The 20,063-nt window shown below is 40.0% G+C and overlaps 1 protein-coding gene across 1 annotated transcript in view; it reads right to left on the reverse strand.

The window, feature by feature from the left end:
* thsd7ab (thrombospondin, type I, domain containing 7Ab) overlaps window positions 1-20,063 on the reverse strand; it is a gene marked incomplete at both ends in the record, with an annotated part of 244,564 nt that overhangs the window by 158,480 nt on the left and 66,021 nt on the right. The window contains one exon of the mRNA XM_079240505.1: window positions 2,811-3,645. Coding sequence (XP_079096631.1) covers window positions 2,811-3,645 — 835 coding nt within the window. The remainder of the gene's footprint in view (window positions 1-2,810; window positions 3,646-20,063) is intronic.

Here is a 20,063-nt window from a genome sequence, read left to right on the forward strand (position 1 = left end):
TATATATATATATATATACACATATATCCCGGCAGATATCCAGCATAGACTCTCAGGTATGAAGAACTGGTCAGTACCAGGTCCTGATATGATCAGGGCCAGGTGCCAGAAAGAAGCTCCTGTCAGGTGTCAGAGTGGCCAAGGTAAGTGGGCACATGGATCAATACGTGGCGGAGACACAGAGAGGCATTGGCAGAGGAACCAGAGGAACCAAACACCAGCTGCTGGTTGACAGAACAGTTGCCTGAGACGGTAAAACCAGACAGACAAACCTGTGCACCACCTGGATTGACTAACGGAAAGCGTACGACTCAATGCCACACACATGGATCATGGAATGTCTGAAGCTGTACAAGATCAACGGCAACATAAGGACCTTCATTGCAAACTCAATGAGGCTGTGGCTGTCCCCGCATCTGTTCTGTTTAGGCCTGAACCCCCTCGGCCAACTAATCAACAAGACTGGTTTTGGATACCATCTCAGGAATGGGGCCACCATCAGCCACCTCCTGTACATGGATGACATCAAGCTGTACGCTAAGAGTAAGCGAGACATCGACTCACTGATCCACATCACCAGGATCTACAGCAGGGACATTGGAATCTCATTCGGACTGGAGAAATGTGGGCAGATGATAACAAAGAGTGGGATTGTAATGATATGGAGGGCTTTGCACTCCCAGAGGGCAGGATAACAGATGTGGAGGACAGCTACGAGTACCTGGGCATACCACAGGCGAATGGCAACCATGAAGAAGCCACAAGGAAAGCTGCCACAGCTAAATACCTGCTACGAGTGAGGCAAGTACTGAGAAATCAGCTCAGTGGCAAGAACTAGATCTGGGCAATTAACAGCTACGCCCTGCCAGTGATCCGATACCCTGCTGGGATAATAAGCTGGCCAAAGGAGGAAGCTCAAACCACGGACGTCAAAACACGGAAGCTGCTCACCATGCATGGAGGGTTCCACCCCAAGTCCAGTGTCCAGCGACTACACACGCAGTGCAAAGGAGGGGGCCGGGGACTAGTGAGCATCAAGGCCACATCCAAGCTATTGTATGATAGCTATCTTATATGCATGGATATCTTTAGGTACAAAGACAAATATAAAACAGAGTATAAAAAATGTGTGTGAGAAAACAAAACATATATATTTAAAAATGTGACTAAAAGAAAGAGATTTTGCAGATTATTTGGTTTCAACACCCAAAATAATCCCGTAATAAAAAAATAGAAAAAATAGTAGAGAAAAATGTACAAAAAAAACCCAGAGGAGAACATAAAGGTTAACAAGAAAACAACTGTGGGCACATTTGCTTTTTATCTTCAACATAAACGAACAGAGACGGCCAAGTTTAGCTCGTCTCAAAGCTCATTGATTTGTGTAGATCAATGCATAAACAGAGGGAACAAAGCTATAACAGCAGAGCTGCCCAAACCTCAAGAAAAAGCAGCAGATATTTCATCCTGTGAATTTTTCAGACTGTTTCATGTTAGCTTAGCTGCAACGAAATGCGCACATGATAATACACAACCTCATCCTGGACAGATACCTGTAAACCTCAATAAGACACAAGCACCTCTTTGGCTTCGCTTTGCTTTAACATGTTGGTATCTGATACCTTATCAGAAGCTAATCTTCCCACGACACACTAAGTGGCTCAATGTAAATCAGCTCAGCTTGTTTAATGAGCGAAAACGTCAATGAACCTGTCAGGGTGAAGTGTTTTATCAGCACTGCTTCACAAATACTGTCCACAGCGAGCCAGCTTAGAGAGCCAAGTTATGGAGAACAAACTATCGTCGAGAAATTCTCTAATTCTCTAATTCTCTCCGACACAAAAGAAAATCTGCAGCTGCCTTTGTGGTGAGAGCGTCTTCCTGCCGGACGCGACCGTTTCACATTCATTTTGGGGAGTAAATGTTTGATGGGCATTTCAGGCAGGCACTTGAGCGAGTAAGTGGAAAATGACAGCTATTTAATCTCCCTTATTTTCAGTCAGGCAGTGTGCCTTTGTAGGCTGAAGCAATAATAATGACAGGTCAAGCAGGTTAGATCCCACATGGAGGCACTCCGAGCCACAGCGTGTGCTTTGGATAATAGTTCCCAGCGAAAGGAGACGATAGTGGCAAGTGGTGATTTGTTTGGGGGAGATCTTTTACATGATGATATTGCTTTAAAACGACTGACATGTTGTATCCTTCATTCATAAGGGATGCTTCACTCAGCCTCTGAATCATTCAAGCTTGCCTATGACAACCCCTACATGTTTATCTTTACATTAAAATACAGAAAAACACAGAATACGATTTATTTGACAAGATTAACAAAAGCCTTGTGGATGTTATGTCTTTCTTTAAATGGAATTTAAGATTAAATATGCATTCAAAACACCAGAAAACTTCATGAAAAACACAAAGATTGATCTCATGTGATGAAAAAGGAGCTTTTCTTGGCTACTTCCGCCTTCAATAGTTGACATCAAATACACTGGAAGGGCGGTCGTGCCTCATTGCTCTGACAGCACGGCAGCCACAACGACACAGACGATAAACATCCTCCCCAATATGTCACCTCCTGACAGCGGCAAGAAAAACTTTCAAGGAGGACAAATCTGACACGTCGAGCTGTTAGAAATCCACTGACTGCAGGAGCAACACGACTAAATATCAAACGGAAAAGCCGAGGACTGAATGGTGCAACAGATCGATAAAAACAGACTCACAGAAGGATAAAAGCTCATAACAGGAATTAATAACAGCTGTGAAGATGGACATGAAAAATCTGACGTTAAAAGGTTTGTACTCACTTGCGTCCCACTTTGCTCCCGTTCCTGTGTATGCAGGTCACCTCCCGAGTCTGGTAGCCCACCTGGATGTCCCAGAAGGGACTGTCTTGCCGGTTAAGGCGGTTCCTGCTCCGTTTCTTCTGGATAAGCTCCCTGGTCTCAGGATCTTTGACTCCCCCTCTCTCCCTTAGCCCTTGGCCTTTACCTTTCCTGCGTTTGACCTGCCGTGCAGTCCGGGTCTGCGGGAGGGCGCAAGGGTTCCACGATCCAACCCTTAAACTGTAAAGGCCCTCAGGACCTTTGCAAGGTCCCGGTTTGCAAGACTGGAATTCAGTGAGGTTGGGACAAATAGAGCCTCCAAAAAGCGGAGGAACCAGGATGCTGCGGACTCTGTTCCTGAGGCCTGTTCCACACGTTTTAGAGCAGGATGTCCACGGTGAATAATCGGAAACCACACAATCCTGAGGGCAAGGGATCAAACATGCCTGCTCCAGGCGAGGCATGGGCTCAAAGTACTCACAGATGGCATCCTCTGCTGGAGACCCGTCTGACGTGAGTATGCAGCTCACCTCCCGGATCTGAATGCCCTCTTCGCCTCCACTGCATGTGAACTGCCGTGGGGCCCCAAAAGTCCTTGCCGATACTGGCACACACTCATTCCAGGCACCAAGTTTCCAGTCATAAAGGTCCTTGTGCCAGTCACACACACGGAAACAGTTCCTCTGGTTGGAGGGACGCTGGCTCTGGTCACAGTTGGTGTGAAGCGTCGTCCAGCCGTCCACATGGGCGCACCAGACTGCCCGGCTTTGGCTGCCACCCGGCCCACAGTCGCTGCCCATGCATCTCCCCCACGGACCTGAGAAGCAGACAAACAGCCTCAAATCACAATGAAAGAATGAAAGCAGAAACATTTAGGTTTGTGATGTGATTTAAGCAACGATGCTCTGGTGTGCGGCATGAAAGCTGCTTTTTAAGCTTCACGAAGATGCTGTTGGACGATGAGAGAAAAATTACTTACATCAACCATCCACACCAGGTGAAATCTGACTGAACAAGACACGTTCATTTATGAAAAAAAAAAAAAATCATTTGTCACGTTTTAGTTTGGTCTCAGAAGTTGTTATTTTTTATGCACAGAAAGCACAATTGTTGTTTATTGTTTGATTAGATTCCCTATAACTTCTGACAAACAGCAGCAAATCTTACTGGGATCCAACAACAACAACAACAACAACAACAACAAAAATCAATTACAAGCAAAAGTGAAGATGTATCATAGAAAAAGATAAAACTAACAACGAAATAAAAGGTAATCTTGTTACATTTTCAACTGTAAAACAAAATTATGTATTAATGTATATTCATACATTCTGTTACATAACACCAATAAATTCAACTCGAGCCAATTTTACTAAACTAACACTAAAGCATGTGAGAAGGATGGTGAGAAAATACAAATATAAGGAGGATATATAGGAGGTCGAAGGGTGGCTGAAAGCCAAATGAAAAGTGTTGCGAGTTATCTGTGGCATTTATCGAGTTCTGCTGGTGACAGGCAGATTACTACAAACATCAATACAACTTATTCCCTGTAACACAGTCTCTGGCTCACACTTCCTTTATCTTCTCTTACAAATTGGAGCAGAGATTCAATTAAAGATCCAAAAACAGGGTCGTGGTGGTGAAGAGGCTGGAGTTCGGTTGATTTTACGCCTTCAAGTCATCAAATTAGATTTTTATGTGACTTTGTGATCTAGGTGAACTATATGCAGATATTAAACCCAAAAGAAGGGGAACTTGTTATTCTTATAGTTTATTTAAAGACAAATTTCCTGAAAAGTGCTAAAAAAAATATTGTACACTGTACTGGGTGTATCAGGGGTGTAAGTATTTTTTATTCAATGAACCACAACAGAAATTTTATCTACCTGTATGTGGCTTTAAATCCTCAACTTTCTGCTCTTTTGTTTGGTTGCAAATACTTTTCAGTGAGGATAGTAATATTAATTCAACCTTTATAGAAGTAAACTTGCCTAAGCTATTTTTACCACTTGCATTTTATGCTGAAAGAAAGTGTTTTTTCTTGAAGAAACTCTGAAACTTATTATTATTATCAAAAGCACAAGATAAATGCAAATATGAAAGGCTAAAACACGACTGCATCATTTTCTAATTGTGCTTCACATCAAAATACTGCCTGTTATGAGCACACACCATGGCTGCCATTGCAACAAATAAACTTAAGATGACGTCATTTGAAGTTGCAAGAAAAAGAAAGAGAAAAATTTTGGATTGACTTTTACTGACTGGAGAGCACTCAGAGAGGAGACAGGATGCAGAATTAGACGTCATTAGGACACAAAGTGTGAAAATTTGCCAAAGTTCAGTTCCGCTGCTCTGAAGTCAAACCAAAGGCGTACTCGACTAGAACGCTGGTTACATATTTGAACTCAATCAGGGCTACAGTTTCTGGCTCAGTTACGGCACTGGTAAGCAACTTGTGGGCCACACGAGGTCTAAATGTCATGAACCGGCATGGGTGTAGGTTATAGTAAGTGTCCTATGAGCTACATCTGGTGCTCATGTGATGGGTTTCAGCTACCACAGTCACGGAGTCAACGTTGCAAGTCTAGGCCAAATATGGGACAAACCAAAGTTGCAGATGTGGGCCACATCTGGGCCTAACACTTGTTGCTATCTGGGACTGCTGCTGTTCTCCACCTCTGCTTGGCTGGAAGCTTCGCAGACACAATGTGGGACATGCTGCAACATCTACGGTTATATCTTAACAGTTATATTGTTACAAGAAATGAGCCAACTTTTGGGGTTATTGAATTTCCCTTTGGGGATTATCAAAGTATTTTCATTTCATTTCATCATTTTTTTTTTTTTTTTGATCTGGAAATGTTATTTTCCTCAGGCCCATTTAAAGTATAACTAAATATCGTATGGACCCTCAAACAACTGGAATACCTGCTGTTGTTCATATGATTTAATAGTTAACTGAGCAACCAGTTAACACTTACAGTACCTTAAGAGGAATTTGTTTTGGCTTGAAGCTTCCATGAAGCAGCCGCTCGAGTTCTTTTGTTAGCAATGGAAGCCTCCTCTCACAAAAACCTTGTTCTGGTTGGTCACAGTCGACATATGAAACTCTTAGAAAGTAAAAAATGAAATAAATGTAGAGTAAAATAATTAAGTTTAAATTTTGAATCAACATGTCATGAGCTGCACCTCATTATGCATGAATTTATCACCACAAAATAAGGACATGAACGTAACAGAAAGCACTTCATCCCTGTGTGCAGGATGAATCATCAGCATTTCTTTTAACTGTTTTCCCTAAAAAATATGAAGTCTATAATATCAGAAATATTAATAATGAGCCAATATACTGGGGCAGATTCCTGTGTTGATGTTAGGTGCACTATGTGTCAGTGAGCATGTGTTGAATCTGGTTTATTGGGATGTGATGTGAGATTTTTGCAGCAGGTTTTGTGCAAAATGAAGCTTCCTCTGCAGCATGAAAACTGACACATTAAAACAGTCTTAACCCAGTCAGCTGAACACATCTGCAAGTCAAAGCATTGCAAAAGCACTAATTAACAGTGTGACTGCAGGGGGGGAAGTAATTAATTGTGAATTTTCATATTTCAACTCACTTCACCCTCTCAGGTAAGTGGCTGTGCAGACTGAATCTGACGGGAAAGTTGTGAGACGGCGCCAAACTTCCAATCTGAAGTGCATCACATCACTACACAAACCCAAAAACACACAAAGGCCGCAACTTTAAAGTTAGTAATTTTATTCTAAGACAAATGCTAGAGACTGACCGGTGTGGGAAAAGCAGAGAGAGTTGCAGTCTGCCAGGGTAAAAGAAGCCCAGAGTCATGGTTTTCAGGCTGCTCATGATGAGGCAGTTTGTTGCTTACAGAACACATGGAGGATTAAAGGACTGATGTCTCAACAGGATTTCTGCATTTATATTTAGTTCCTGAAATGCTGTAACGTTGTCCTTACAGGTCTGTCAAAACAGTTCATCAGATGGCTGGAGTTAGTCCAGAACACTGCTGCTGCAGACAACCCGAATAAGACCAAGAAAGTGGATCATCCAACTCCACTTCTCAGATCTTTACACTGGCTTCCTGCTGACTTCAAAATCCTGCCGTTAGTTTATAAAGGACTGAATGGTTTGGGACCAGAAAACACTCAGGATTGAACCAATTAGAGCCAGAACTAAACATGAAGAGGCAGCCTTCAGCTTTCATCCTCCTCACATGTTGAAGAAACTTCCAGAAATGCACGAAATGCACAAGACACAACGCTTTTGTCTCTGATCGCAGCTGCTGACATGTGTCATAGGATGAATCTTCAGTCAGCGTGATGCAGCGTTCACAGAATCACCAAAGCGCATCATAAATGGCCGTTTCAATACATCCGAAGACCTGCTGAGGACATCGCACGTCTGCTTATCTGCTCTACAATACTAATTTCTCTGTATCTGTACACTGTTGTACACAAATGAAATACTTAAACTGGCTTATAGTGGCATCTTTATTATCTAAAGATAAACACTGTCTATGAGCTGGTTTCTTAACCCTTTAAGGGGCAAGTGACTGTTTTTGATCACTTTGTTTTCTTTCAGACTCAGCATGAAACTATTTTTTTGTCAATGTAACAACAGAATGGAGGTCTTGGTACTTAACAGGACAATTTTTGGTTAAAATGTCTAATTTCAAGGTATTTCATTGGGTGTCCTATAAAGGGTTAACCTTCAAATAACCCCAAAATCTAAAATGCAAGCTAAACTAAAGTAATTTTTTAGGAGGTTTTCAGTGTGATAATCAGGTGGTTTCATTTGCAAACAGGCGTCTGCAGCTTCACAACACTGTGGAAGCAATATTTAGTCTCTATGGATCCTCCCAGGTGTTTATCTGTGTCGAGATGTGTCCAAGTGATGTTTGTTTTTACCCAATAACATAAAAGATGCGACTCAAGAGATTTTGAGTTAAAAAATACAAACTAATGAAAAGAGAGAATGTAATCTGGCGAGCGAGCGAGCGTCGAGACGATGCCCAGAAACCTCACATTCTGCAGGCTGTGTGGGACCAGAATAAAAATATGTCCCACCCAAATCTAATCGGTCCAAAACAGAAGTCACCTTCTCCGAGACAATTGCCTGGCACAGCTCGACACTCTGCTGGCTCAGCAAAAAGGATTTCACAGGTTCTCAGTAAATGAAGACAAAATGAGCCCGTTTGAATCGAGACGAGTCCAGATCTGATGCCATGTTCTGTCCTCAGACATCATGAGACTTACCAGGGATTAACAGATGTTTCACATTATGCTGCAATGTTTACAGCGATCTCTAGACACAGCCTTTTCTCTCCAAATCTAAATCAATGCAAAGTCTCCAGTAGCCTAAAGCTACCTTTTTAATATTGCATGCAGTCTGACAGCATCATTTCACATCCTGGAAACAAAATGTGTTTCACCTCTGTTTGATAAATATGCTTCATGTTTAGCAAAAACAACATTTCCAGAGTGATTCATAAATGTCACGTAGCTGTAGACCCAGATGATTAAAACATTTAAAGAGCAGAAATCTTGCATTTAAATCACAAGTCTCATAGTTATCAAATGTCATGGCTATTTGGATGCTGATCTAGTTATTTCATTTATTCCATTCATGTTCTATCTGGCTGCAAAAATCACTGTTGTATCAAATAAAACCAGATAAATGAAAACTTTTGGGCTTCCACGTGAAATCCAGCATCTGCAAACTTGTGCATATTCTTGGAGGAGCATGCAATTGATTGGTTACATACACTAGACCTCAGGCTGGTGCAATTTAAATGGAAATTCAGTTTTATCATCAAAATTGCTGTCTGTGTCTGTTCATTATTAAGGCTGATGGAGAATTCCCTGATAACCTTTAGAGTGAAGACTTTTCAGTCAGGTGTCCGAGCATGTGACACACCTGCATGGCTGCAGTGCATGAGACAATCTGTGACACAAAACGATGATTTTGTCCCAAAGCAAGGTTAAAAAGCAAGTTATTCATCAAATATATGTAACTGTCTCAATTTACAAGATATATGTCACAAAAGTTCAGAGATGTGGACCAAGAAAACAGTTAAAAAGTTACTATTAAAGCCTTATATTGCAAACTGGGTCAGCCAGGACGTCCTGGAGGTTGTGGCTCAAAATGTTTGGAAAACACTCTTTTATTTACCCAGGAGATGAGACAACAGTCACACACAAGAATGATTGATTATAAAACGAATGCACAAACATTATAAATGAGGGCAGCAATGATCGATCATAAGATTTACAGCTTTAAAATCTCACATCTGAAAAGCTTAAATGTGTTTAAACTTCATTTAGTCAGATCAGATATTTAGTTGGGTAAAAATAGTTTAAATGTGTTTTACACTACTTTAAGAACAGCTCAAAAATGTCAGGATGGAAACAGTTTCCTGTGTTTTTTGCAGATTTGACTTGAAAAATGTGTCAATTTAGGAAAACATAACATGCAAACAAAAGAAAAAGACACAAGATGGGACAAACACATGAAGGAAAGCAGCAGAAACCACACAAGGAGAAGGCAAGATGTGAAGGAAACCCAAGCAGCATCCTCTGTTGAAGCCTATGCGGAAAAAAACTGCAGTTCCCCCTTCATCCACTAGGGGCTCCAAAACAGAGCAAATCCCCATAGACTCCCATGTTAAAAAGACCAACTTTACAGCAGAAATGAACATGTTTACAGGCTGGTACAAAAATACATTTATGTTCAATAAGTCAGGTTTACCTTCCTGACAACTGTGGGGGGAGCGAATATTTTTCTAACTCCCCTGTTTAAAAATAATTTAATCTCAAAATTTGGCATATTTATGGGTGTGTCATTTTGATTGACAGGTACCCAATATCCCGCTTCAAGTAAGAAAAACGTAGAACAACTGTGGTTTCTTAGCCGGTTAACAACATGACTTAGCTTTAGCCCTCTTACCTCCGTTAGCTGGTTAGCTCCTGTTAGCTCCAGGTTAGCTCGGTTAGCTCTTAGCTACAAGCATCTCGGAGATCACTCGATGTCAATCATCCATCCCAAGCTCACAGCCCCCCTATCATCTCTACCTCTTTGCCTATATATGTATTTTCCGAGCGAGACGGCACGCATGCCCCTGCCAAGATGGCGATAGTAGGAATAGGTGATGTCACAGAGGCTCCGTCCATCTTTTTATATACAGTCTGTGGGAAAACCTGAAAAACTTCTAAAACAGGAACCGGTGCAGACTGCAGCTAAAAGAGCAGCTACTGATCGTGTCTGCATAGTTAATAAAAATCATTAAAATCGCCTGGAAATTTCGCTTAAAATGAGTCAATGTTAGATGCTCCTGATCTTTAGGATACTAAAAAAAAGGTCTTTTTCGCTCCAAACATAAACCTTTTGCTTCCACTGTGAATGGAAAAGACGGCTCACATCGTCACTTGTTAACATGCAGCATTCACTGACACTGCAGGCGTTGACCAAACAGCTGCATTTAACCTTGAAAAATATCAGCCAGAGAGGTAAAAAGAAAAAAAAAAAATCCATCGCTTGATGAATTATATATAGAAGGCAAGTGTTTTCTCATTTTCACATGTGGTAAATGTGTGAAAGTGTGATCTGGAAATGGGATTTGTCACTCTGCGCTTTCATACTGTAAGAAGGTGTTTCGACGGTTACTGGTGTAAATTGCATCACATTTTACTTTTGGAAGGAGGTGCACGCCTCCTGAGAGAGCAGACCGGACAGGAGCTGAGGTTGCTGTGAAAAGTAGGCTGTTGGGTTTCATCTCTTTAGTACAATAAACAAAGATAATTCATTACCAACTTAGGAAAGGAACAAACTTATCTCCACCAGCAGTGGTGAATAAATTTAAGTCTCCTTAAGGAGATAAGTTCGGTTTTCATTTCTGTCTGCCTTCATGACATTCAAACCTTTTTGTTTCACTCGGGGCCCTGCACACCCCTCAACAGGTCAACTGGGAGTCCTCTTGCCTCCTCATGGGGAGTGTAAACTGTGCTGTATGTGGAGTGTAATATCCTCACTGTCTGGGTGAGAGTTTGATCTCTCACTGGGCCTCAAGTGTGTATTTAATGAAGAGCGTCTTTGTCCCTGCAGGGTCAGTCTGGCCAATGAACGGGTCACTGTGTTTCTGCCTCTCTGCTCATGTTTGTTTATTATTTCTCAAATCCACCGCATCTCAGTCAAGCACATGAAGACAGGACCTTTCTCTCGACAGGGTCTGGCCTCACCTGAAGATCATTTCTGCTGTCTGGCGGCCGCTTTGCCGACCCCCCCCCCCACGTCTGTAGACGTGTGTTGACTTCAGATCCCTCAGTGTTGGTGTATTATAAGCCTTTATGAAAAAGACACAGTTGGAAATGAGCTGGTTTGCAGCAATCAGAAGTTTTTGTTATAAAAAGTATAAAATATTTCCAGACTTGGCGGAAACTCAGCTGTACTCTGTCAAAACTCCTACACTGCACTGTCAGAGTGTCTACATTGGCTGTAGCGTAATAAGAAGAAGCAGTCTGAGGGGTAAAAGTGAGTTAATGTATAAAGTGAGTAAAGTTTAGCTCTCAGTGGACTGAACCTCCCACAGAGAATGCTTTTAGCCAGCTTGTCAGGATAAATCACAGCTTAAAAAAAGATTTTTCTTTTCTTTTTCTTTTTTGTTTTTAACAGACTTTGCGGTTGTTTATAGTTTTTACAGAATTCCCCCAAAAGCAGGGCTGCTGTATGAAATGTAAATATCAAGTGAATGAACTGATTTGAAGAGCTCATAAAGAGATATTTTCATCCCCACAGAACGTAAACAACATATCACATTTTAAAACGGAGACGTTTTATCATTTCATGGAAAATATTCCCTCATTTTGAATTCAAATAAAAGGCTTTAAAAGATATTGCTTTAATAACTTTTTTACACGTACAGAAAAAATAGCTGCTGCCTTAAAGTTACGGCTGGGTGGATTAATCCAGAAAGGTTCGATACCAAGGCTAGTATATGTATCATTTGACACCAAAATAAAAGATCAATATTAGCCTAGTGTAGGGCAAAATAATGTCTGTGAGAACCAACAGATAGTAAGTGTTGCTTTTGTTTAACTTTTTTAAACAGCTAATGTTTATTTTTTAGTTTTTTTTCTGTTTTGTTTTGTTACATTGTTAGTTTTTTTTTTTTTACACATATATAAAAAAAAAAAAAGCTTAACTTGTTGATAAAATGTTTTATTCGACAAAAATCTTTTATGATAGCAACCGTAATTGTTAATTAAAGACAAAATCGCGACGATTGTGAAAGTTCAAGCAAAAACTATTGTTATTTTTGTTGTATCATCATCAAATCGGTATCAACGATCCTGGATTTCCTCAGGTCGATTATCAGGTCGTTATCAGATCGATAACACATTTACTCATTATCTCTCTGCCCTGATAAAAGTTAACCCATCATTTCCACAGCAGCGCCACAAAACATCAGCTTGATTATTTCAGTTTTTTTTCTCTATTTTTGTGAAGCTCAGGACGTGTTTCAAAAGCAAATTCCTGAAGTTCAACTCTCTATGTAGCTCCACGGTTTAGACAGAATTAACCCTGCAAAGCAACGATTGCATGTTTGCATAGCCTTTGGGAGAAGTGAGCATTACCACATTGAACTTGCCACATTAAGTCACATTAAGCTCCGCAGTGCATCTGTTTGCCAAGAGCTAAAAAAAAAAACAAATCTGTTGAGCAAGAGGCGACTTTATTGTTGCTGTGTTTAAAGAACGCAGCCAGATACAAACAGAAAAACGTTGCCGTTCATGTCCTGCTATTGCGTGAGGAGATCCGCCAAAAAAATTATTATTCCTGCCTGATGGACATTAGTGGGGAGGCTGCAACATCACAGTTCATCAGAGATTAATGCAGAAAAGAGCAAAAAAATTCAAGGAGAAAGAAAAGCAACCAGAGGCTAACACTTAGCATCTGAAGGAATATTTTCAGGAGCTTAGCATTCATGGAAGATTGTTAACCCCAGCCTGCTTTTAGTGTGATAGGTGCCCAGGGCAGCGCCGAACTAAGCCACATTGACTAAAGCTCTCTGCTCACACTGGATCTAAATTTCATTAACTGTAATGCCGCGATTATGCTTGCATGGCTTGAAGCAGCTTCTTTGATGACTCTTTATTCATCACGTCCAAGCAGACATTTTTAACAAGTCACACAATGTTAAATAGTCCCCTCCATTTTTATCTGCACCCTTCTCTGCATACTGAATCTGTGTTACTATGTAATGAAAGCAAGTAGGTGCAACCATTTAACAAGCCTATTAACTCAAATAGACTTTTGTTTTAAATGTTAAATATAATGAAAATGAAGCAATTAAGACCCTTTTGTACGTCTCTTTGCATTCATATCATTCAATTATCGTATTTATCTTGGCTGTGTGGTCACATGACACCATTTAGGAGCTTCAATTAAGCTTCAGCTCAAACACAGTCATCTAGAAAATGAAAGCAGGGGTGAGTATTTGGCTGAGATATTACAGTTTTCATAGTGCCATGCAGTCACGTTGGGAAGTATAATGTGGAAAAGTAAGTAGACATGATTTAAGCGCTTGTAAAACCACCTTTAGCTGCGATAAGTAATATTAACTTTCTATATGACATTAATCTCTCGTGGAGGAAATTACATTCATTCTTATTTATAATGTTGCTTCAGCTTGTTGAGTTTTGCAGCTTTTGCGCTCTAAAACTGGAAGAACTGAAGCTTCAGTCCTTGAGGGCCACAATCTGGCAGGTTTACCTTGTTTCCATGGTTCAACAAACCTGAATCAAATCAAATGGCTCAAACAGCTTCTTGTCAACTTCTTCACAATGACCCTTTAATTTCAGTTGGGTGTGTTACCAGGGAAACGATGAAAACCTCCTGGATTGCGGCCCTCGTGGACTGGAGTTTGACATCCCTGCTCTTGAAAGGTCCTCCCAAAGCATTTCAGTCAGGTTGAGGTCTGGACTTTGACTGGATCATGTCGGTGTACTGATGGTTGTTTTTATGTTTTGGTTTTTATTTTTTAACAGCAAATTTGCTGTTGTGTTTGGGATCATTGTTCTGTTGCATGAATCGGTTTCAGTCCCGTCAACTGTTCGACAGACTATGTCACATTAGACTCTATAATACTTTTGCATAAAGAGGACTTTGTGTTTGGCTCAATGACAGGAAGGTGTCCATGTCTTCTGGCTACAAAACATCCCAAATCATCAGCCTTTTACCACCGTGCCTCAGAGGTGCTTTCCATTGGGACTAAACATCAAAGTAAAATAGCTTAGGAATGGTATTACAACCCGTCCCAGAGTTTCCTATGTATTTTGTTTGAGACCGGTAGCTCTCAAACTTTTCAAGGCACAACCCCCAAACTTTTCAAGGCACAACCCCCAAAATAACATACGTTAGTGCTAGCGACCCCCACACAACAACTGAGTGACTTATTGTGTGATACATCAAATGTATGCAGCTATCCTCAAAATCAGGGGTGTCCAAAGCTGGTCTTCATAGGCCGCTGTCCTGCAGGGTTTCTGTGTATCCCTTTTCCTGGCTCACATTAATCAAATCCAACAGCCAATGAAGTTCTGCACAATCACTGATTTGTTGGAGTAAGGTGTGTTGGAGCAGGGATACATGGAAAACCTGCAGGACTGTGACCCCGAAGAACACCTCTGCTCTAAATGTAAGGCTGAAAAATGGTCAGAATCTCAACAAATAAGGAGAATGAAGTGGTTTTACCTGGATTTGGTTCGCGGCTATCACAAGGCATGAACATGCCAAAAAATCAGCTTCTCTCATGAAGATAGTACCAAATTCCGATTTTATGGCATGTATACTAACTTTGTTGTTTATGCATCAATGAGGGATAGGATTGAAGTCAAGATTCGATGCAATCTGGTGGTTTTCCTTATCTAGGCTATTTATTAAGAATCGCCTCAAGCTGATGTGTCTGTAAAGTGCCCAGAGATGACACTGTTGTGAAGAAATTGAGGTAATGAGTTAAAAAATCAAGATGCTAAGTTTAAGAACCATCGCTCCAGACCAGCAAATAGTCAAAATCTCTGCTAGTTGTCAGTTAATGAAGTTCATTTGACTATCAACACCTGGCAAATAAATACAGTGCCTTCATTTGAGTACAATTATGTTTCTCAGCATCTGGAGTTTAGCAGAAGCACAAAAACAAGACAATTAATGAGCCAGAAGTAAGAAGCAGAAGAGGAAGACGAGGCTGTTGTTTACAGCTAGGTTCTGATTATTTGTTAGTTCATTTACAGCCTCAGAGGATGGATGGATGACAAGAACACACCACTCACAATAACACCCTTATGTTATGCAGTGATAACTGGCAACATCAGGGTTGAGTCAGGATGAAGGCTGGAACCATAGCACAACACCTGTAGCTGTTATATGTTGTATAACACAAGCTCGTCTGCAGGAAAACAATGACAGTAAAACAAAAAGGACTCGGTTGACTCTTAAAAGCCGACTCAAAGCTGTCACCACAGCATCTTCTCCCGAACTCAAAAAAAGGAAGAAAAATTCATATTTCTCTTCAAAAAGGACCAGCAGAAACTCATCCGTGAGTTCATCTGCGCTGGACTGGAATACTGGAATGGTCTTTTAACAGGACTTTTGTTTTAAATATCTGCAGCTCATCCAGATGCTGCTGCTGGAGCTTGAACCAGGACAAAGAAATCTGAACACATCACACCAGTTTTAACATTTTACACTGGTTTCCAGTCAGTCACAGGATGGACTGGGAAACTCTACTAATGGTTTACAAATCCCACAATGGTTCAGGTCCAGATAACAACTGAAATATGTTCAGAAAAAACAAACCTAGATCCAAGGACTCTGGTCAGCTAGTCCAGACTAGTGTCCAGACCATAGTCCAGACCAGAGTCCATAACAAAATCTAGACCAGAGTCCAGACCAAAATCCAGACCAGAGTCCAGACCATAGTCCAGACCAAAATCCAGACCAGTGTCCGGACCATAGCCCAGACCAAAATCCAAACCAGAGTCCAGTCCAAAATCCTGACCAGAGTCCAGACCAAAATCCAGACCAGAGTCCAGACCATAGCCCAGACCAAAATCCAAACCAGAGTCCAGTCCAAAATCCTGACCAGAGTCCAGACCATAGTCCAGACCAGAGTCCATACCAAAATCCAGATCAGTGTCCAGATCAGAGTCCATACCAAAATCCAGATCAGTGTCCAGACCATAGTCCAGACCAAAATCCAGACCAGAGTCCAGATCAGAGTCCATACCAAAATCCAGATCAGTGTCCGGACCATAGCCCAGACCAAAATCCAAACCAGAGTCCAGTCCAAAATCCTGACCAGAGTCCATACAGAAATCCAAACCAGAGTCCAGATCAGAGTCCAGACCAGATCAGATCAGACCAGACCAAAATTATATCCAGTTTAAAACATTTCTTTTCTCAGGCGCCTCTGCAGGAAATCTATTAATCCATCCAAACCGCTTTTTAGGGTCTTTAACTGTTCTGATGTCATTTGGTCCTTTCATATGAGTGTGTTGTGATTTTATTTGCAGTTTTGCACAAGTTTTTTGAGCCTCTTTTTGAGCCTCTGATCATACACATCTAGTGCTGAGCATCAGTGGCCGGTGAAGATTCAATAATTTGATATTTTAAAACGGAAAGATGGCGTATAAACGTAGAACAGGTGTTTCTATTGCAATGTGCCAACTTTAAAATTTGGAACAAAGCATTATTACCATCCATGTCAGCAGTCTGATTATTACCAAATCCTCAGCTGTAATCAGATTAGCTTTGCTGATGTCCTGTCTCCTCTTTTGGTTTGTTGATGGGACAATGATATTTATTCTGTTTACTCTTGTCCAAAACTAATGGAAAAACACAGAAACATTTTTCTCTGGCCATTTGTCAGTATGAAATTTCTAGGGTTAAAATGGTTCAAATTATGTACAGACTTAAAAATGAACAATTACCAAACTGAATCTAGAAGAAAAAGAAAACATGTCAAACAAAAGTAGACGGAAATATTATTTTGAAAATAACATGATTAAAAATCAATGAGGCTTTTTGAAAACAGTGTATATTATCATACATTTATTATAGTTGTTTAATATTATTATTATTCCATATTTTGGGTTGTAATGCGCTGAAAATTGAGATAAAATACTGTGAAATATTCACAGGTTTGTGCTTGAAAAGTATTTAATTGCAACCAATACCATTTTAAACTTTGACAGCTTTGGTTTGTGTGTTAAATTTCCATGTGAAAGTAATTATATATTTATTTTAAATAAAAAGCATAACATATAGACCATCTGACCTTATTCTGTTACTGTGAAGCAGAAATTACCCACCATTTGGCAAATAAAAAAAAAAAGTTTAGGGTTAGATTGAATGTATATTGTATGTTACAGAAACCCAGTTGGATCTTAATGTGTCAGTAGGTGTTGTTTATATGTTTATTTCTTATGTCATGTGAAAGATGGGAGGCAGAAAACAGCAGTCTGAGGACAGGTTAACTTTTTCCAAATTACAAATTTGATCATGAAACGTCTATGTTTCAGCCAAGACAAGGAAATGCACAAATTACAGAGTTTTGGACTGCATTTGGAATAAAACAAGAGATGTGATGGTAACATTTCCTGCAGACACTATTTCTTTTTCTCAAGGGATCTGTTAGAAACCTCCATGTAAGCCGACACTATTACTTTAAATCCCATATTAGTGCGATTTCCCAGCTCTCTCTGAAACATGTACCACACATCCTTTCATTTTTCTTTTGACTGGATTACTGACTTTTGACTTGCATAATCCAGAAATCAATTAATAACCTTCAAGAGGTTCAAAATGCAGCAGAAAGATTTCTAACATTGTCAGAAAAAAGAATCAACTCACAACTTTCTCTCTCTTCCTTCCTTTAACTGGCTGCCAATTGGTTTCAGAGCTGATTTGCTCTGTGCTCGATTACATTTCAGACTTCCCTTCAGCTTATCATGTTTCCCACTGTCTGATGTCCTCAGCGTTACAGCAGCAGATAATCAGATATGTCAGGATACACTGAAAATGATCTCAGGTACTATCTAACACTGCACTAAGGTATTTTAAAGAAAAAAGGAAAAAATGATCAAATAATGTTGTTTTTAAGACCCGTAAAGAATTTTTCTGCCCTTCACAGCAACTCTGCATCACAGAATATTTTCAGTTTCTGACGATCTGTGTTTATGTTACAGGTTGTTTTATTGCCTTATCTGATTAAATGAGGATTGATTCTTTACACCCTGAATTTACACCTTTATGGTGTTATCTTTTATTAGTGTATTCTCATTAAAATCATATGTAAAGTCTGTTTCATTTGTTTTCTTCCGTTGTACTTATTATCTCCTCTTTGTCTGTTCAAATGATCACATTTCATTGCTTGGCTGTGACTAGCTCCACCTTGACTCCACCTCTGCTCCTACAACTTGGTTCACTTGTATACTTCCAACTGGAACAATAACTGCTAGCATCACTACAATCTGGACATGAAAGCCATGACATCCTGATTCTCCCTGACTCTAATTTTTTATGATTAAAAGGATTGTGAAACCTCTTCTTTTGGTTTTGTTGAGGCCTAGAGTTGAGCCTAGCGATGAAGAAGCCCCATAAAGTCTTTTTGACCAACTTTTTGCCATATGTTCGATTATTTCAAGAACTGTTTTAGTGTTAATTTGGAATTACCAATATTTCTTGTTTATTCAATGTACAGCAGTCAAACGATATTAGATGTGGACGACATGCCACTGCATCTGCAAACATGATACATTTTGTCAGAAGTCCCATATTAAGTGTTGTACTCAGATTAAATCAATCTGTGCTTAACATGGTGGTATATCACCAACTTTTCAATATATCAAACATATATAAATCAAGGATATTATTAAGGTTATGAAGTTTTATATGTAGTCTATTCATTTATTAAATGTTGGGAAATATCTTGTCAAAATGCTCAAAATTGTCGATGTCTTGTTTTTTTTGTTTTTTTTTGGTGGCTCCTGTGTTGGAAAATTGTTATGAGTTTGAAAAGGCAGTTTGACTCAGCATCGTTGTTTCTCATCCACAAAGATTTTTCCAGCACACTCCCCTTTCAAGTCAATGCTGTCTATCAACTTCCTGCATGTAATGAACCTCAACATCACATCAAATCATGCAGAACACTTCCTGTATTTCCTAAAGCTTTTCCAAATTCTCAAATCACTCAATGAGGCAGTCATGTGATTTCCAGAAAAACAATATAGCCATCTAAAAAAATTTAAAAAAAAAAAACTCTGATCAACATCTCAGCATCTTATGTTACTTCCTCTTCACCAGCTGAGCTGGGAAGTAAAATAGGTGGGGGCTTGTCCGGGAGTCAGTTGGTAATTCCTAGAGTGGGTTGGTTTTTGTTCTGTGGCGTGTTCAGCTTGGCATCAACCTTTAGTTTGTGGTGCTTAATGGCTGCTCCCTTCCACGAGCTTCTGACGTTTGCTACAAGTGTAATTGGCTGTAAATCATGAACCACTTTCAATTGCAGGTCCTGGAACAGGCTACTGAACACGAATTACAGGCTCTTGAGGTGCATCAGTTGGGCGAACATTGTGTGCTTTGTGTGCCTGTAGCTTCCACTGTCCCAATGATGAGGCAAAGCCTCTCATTTCAGGTGTAGCTGCTGTGGATGATGTTGAGGAAGGTGATTATTATTACAAGCCATTCTCATTGGCCAGTTCTGAAGAACAGAGACAGGGTTTGGCTTTCGAGACACAAGGTTCAACTCAATATATTGTGTGTTGATGCTGCCATCTTGGCCAGGATGCTTCAATCTCAAATAAATGTAAATAAAGTAAAATATAATTGAGAAAAACAACTTTGTCTGCCTTTTTTAAATGTATGAAATGCACTTTGATATAGCTGATTTTAAGTCAAGAACAGTCCAAGACTTCATTCCAAAGTCAAGACTTATAGCCAAAAAAAATAAAAAATAAAAAAAAATAAACAAAAATAAACATCCACATTACTGTCCATATTCCAAAGTTGTACATAATTTTAATAATGACAGCAATCTTTATAATCCTGCAAACACACAAAACCAAACCAGAGACATAACCTTCTTAGTAAAAACAATAAATAATCCACGTCATCCTCCAATTGCTTGTTTTCTACATTACACTATCTCTCGCACCACTGACATT

The sequence above is a fragment of the Telmatherina bonti genome (genome assembly GCF_933228915.1).
Source record: "Telmatherina bonti genome assembly, chromosome: 5".
Lineage (NCBI taxonomy): Eukaryota > Metazoa > Chordata > Actinopteri > Atheriniformes > Telmatherinidae > Telmatherina > Telmatherina bonti.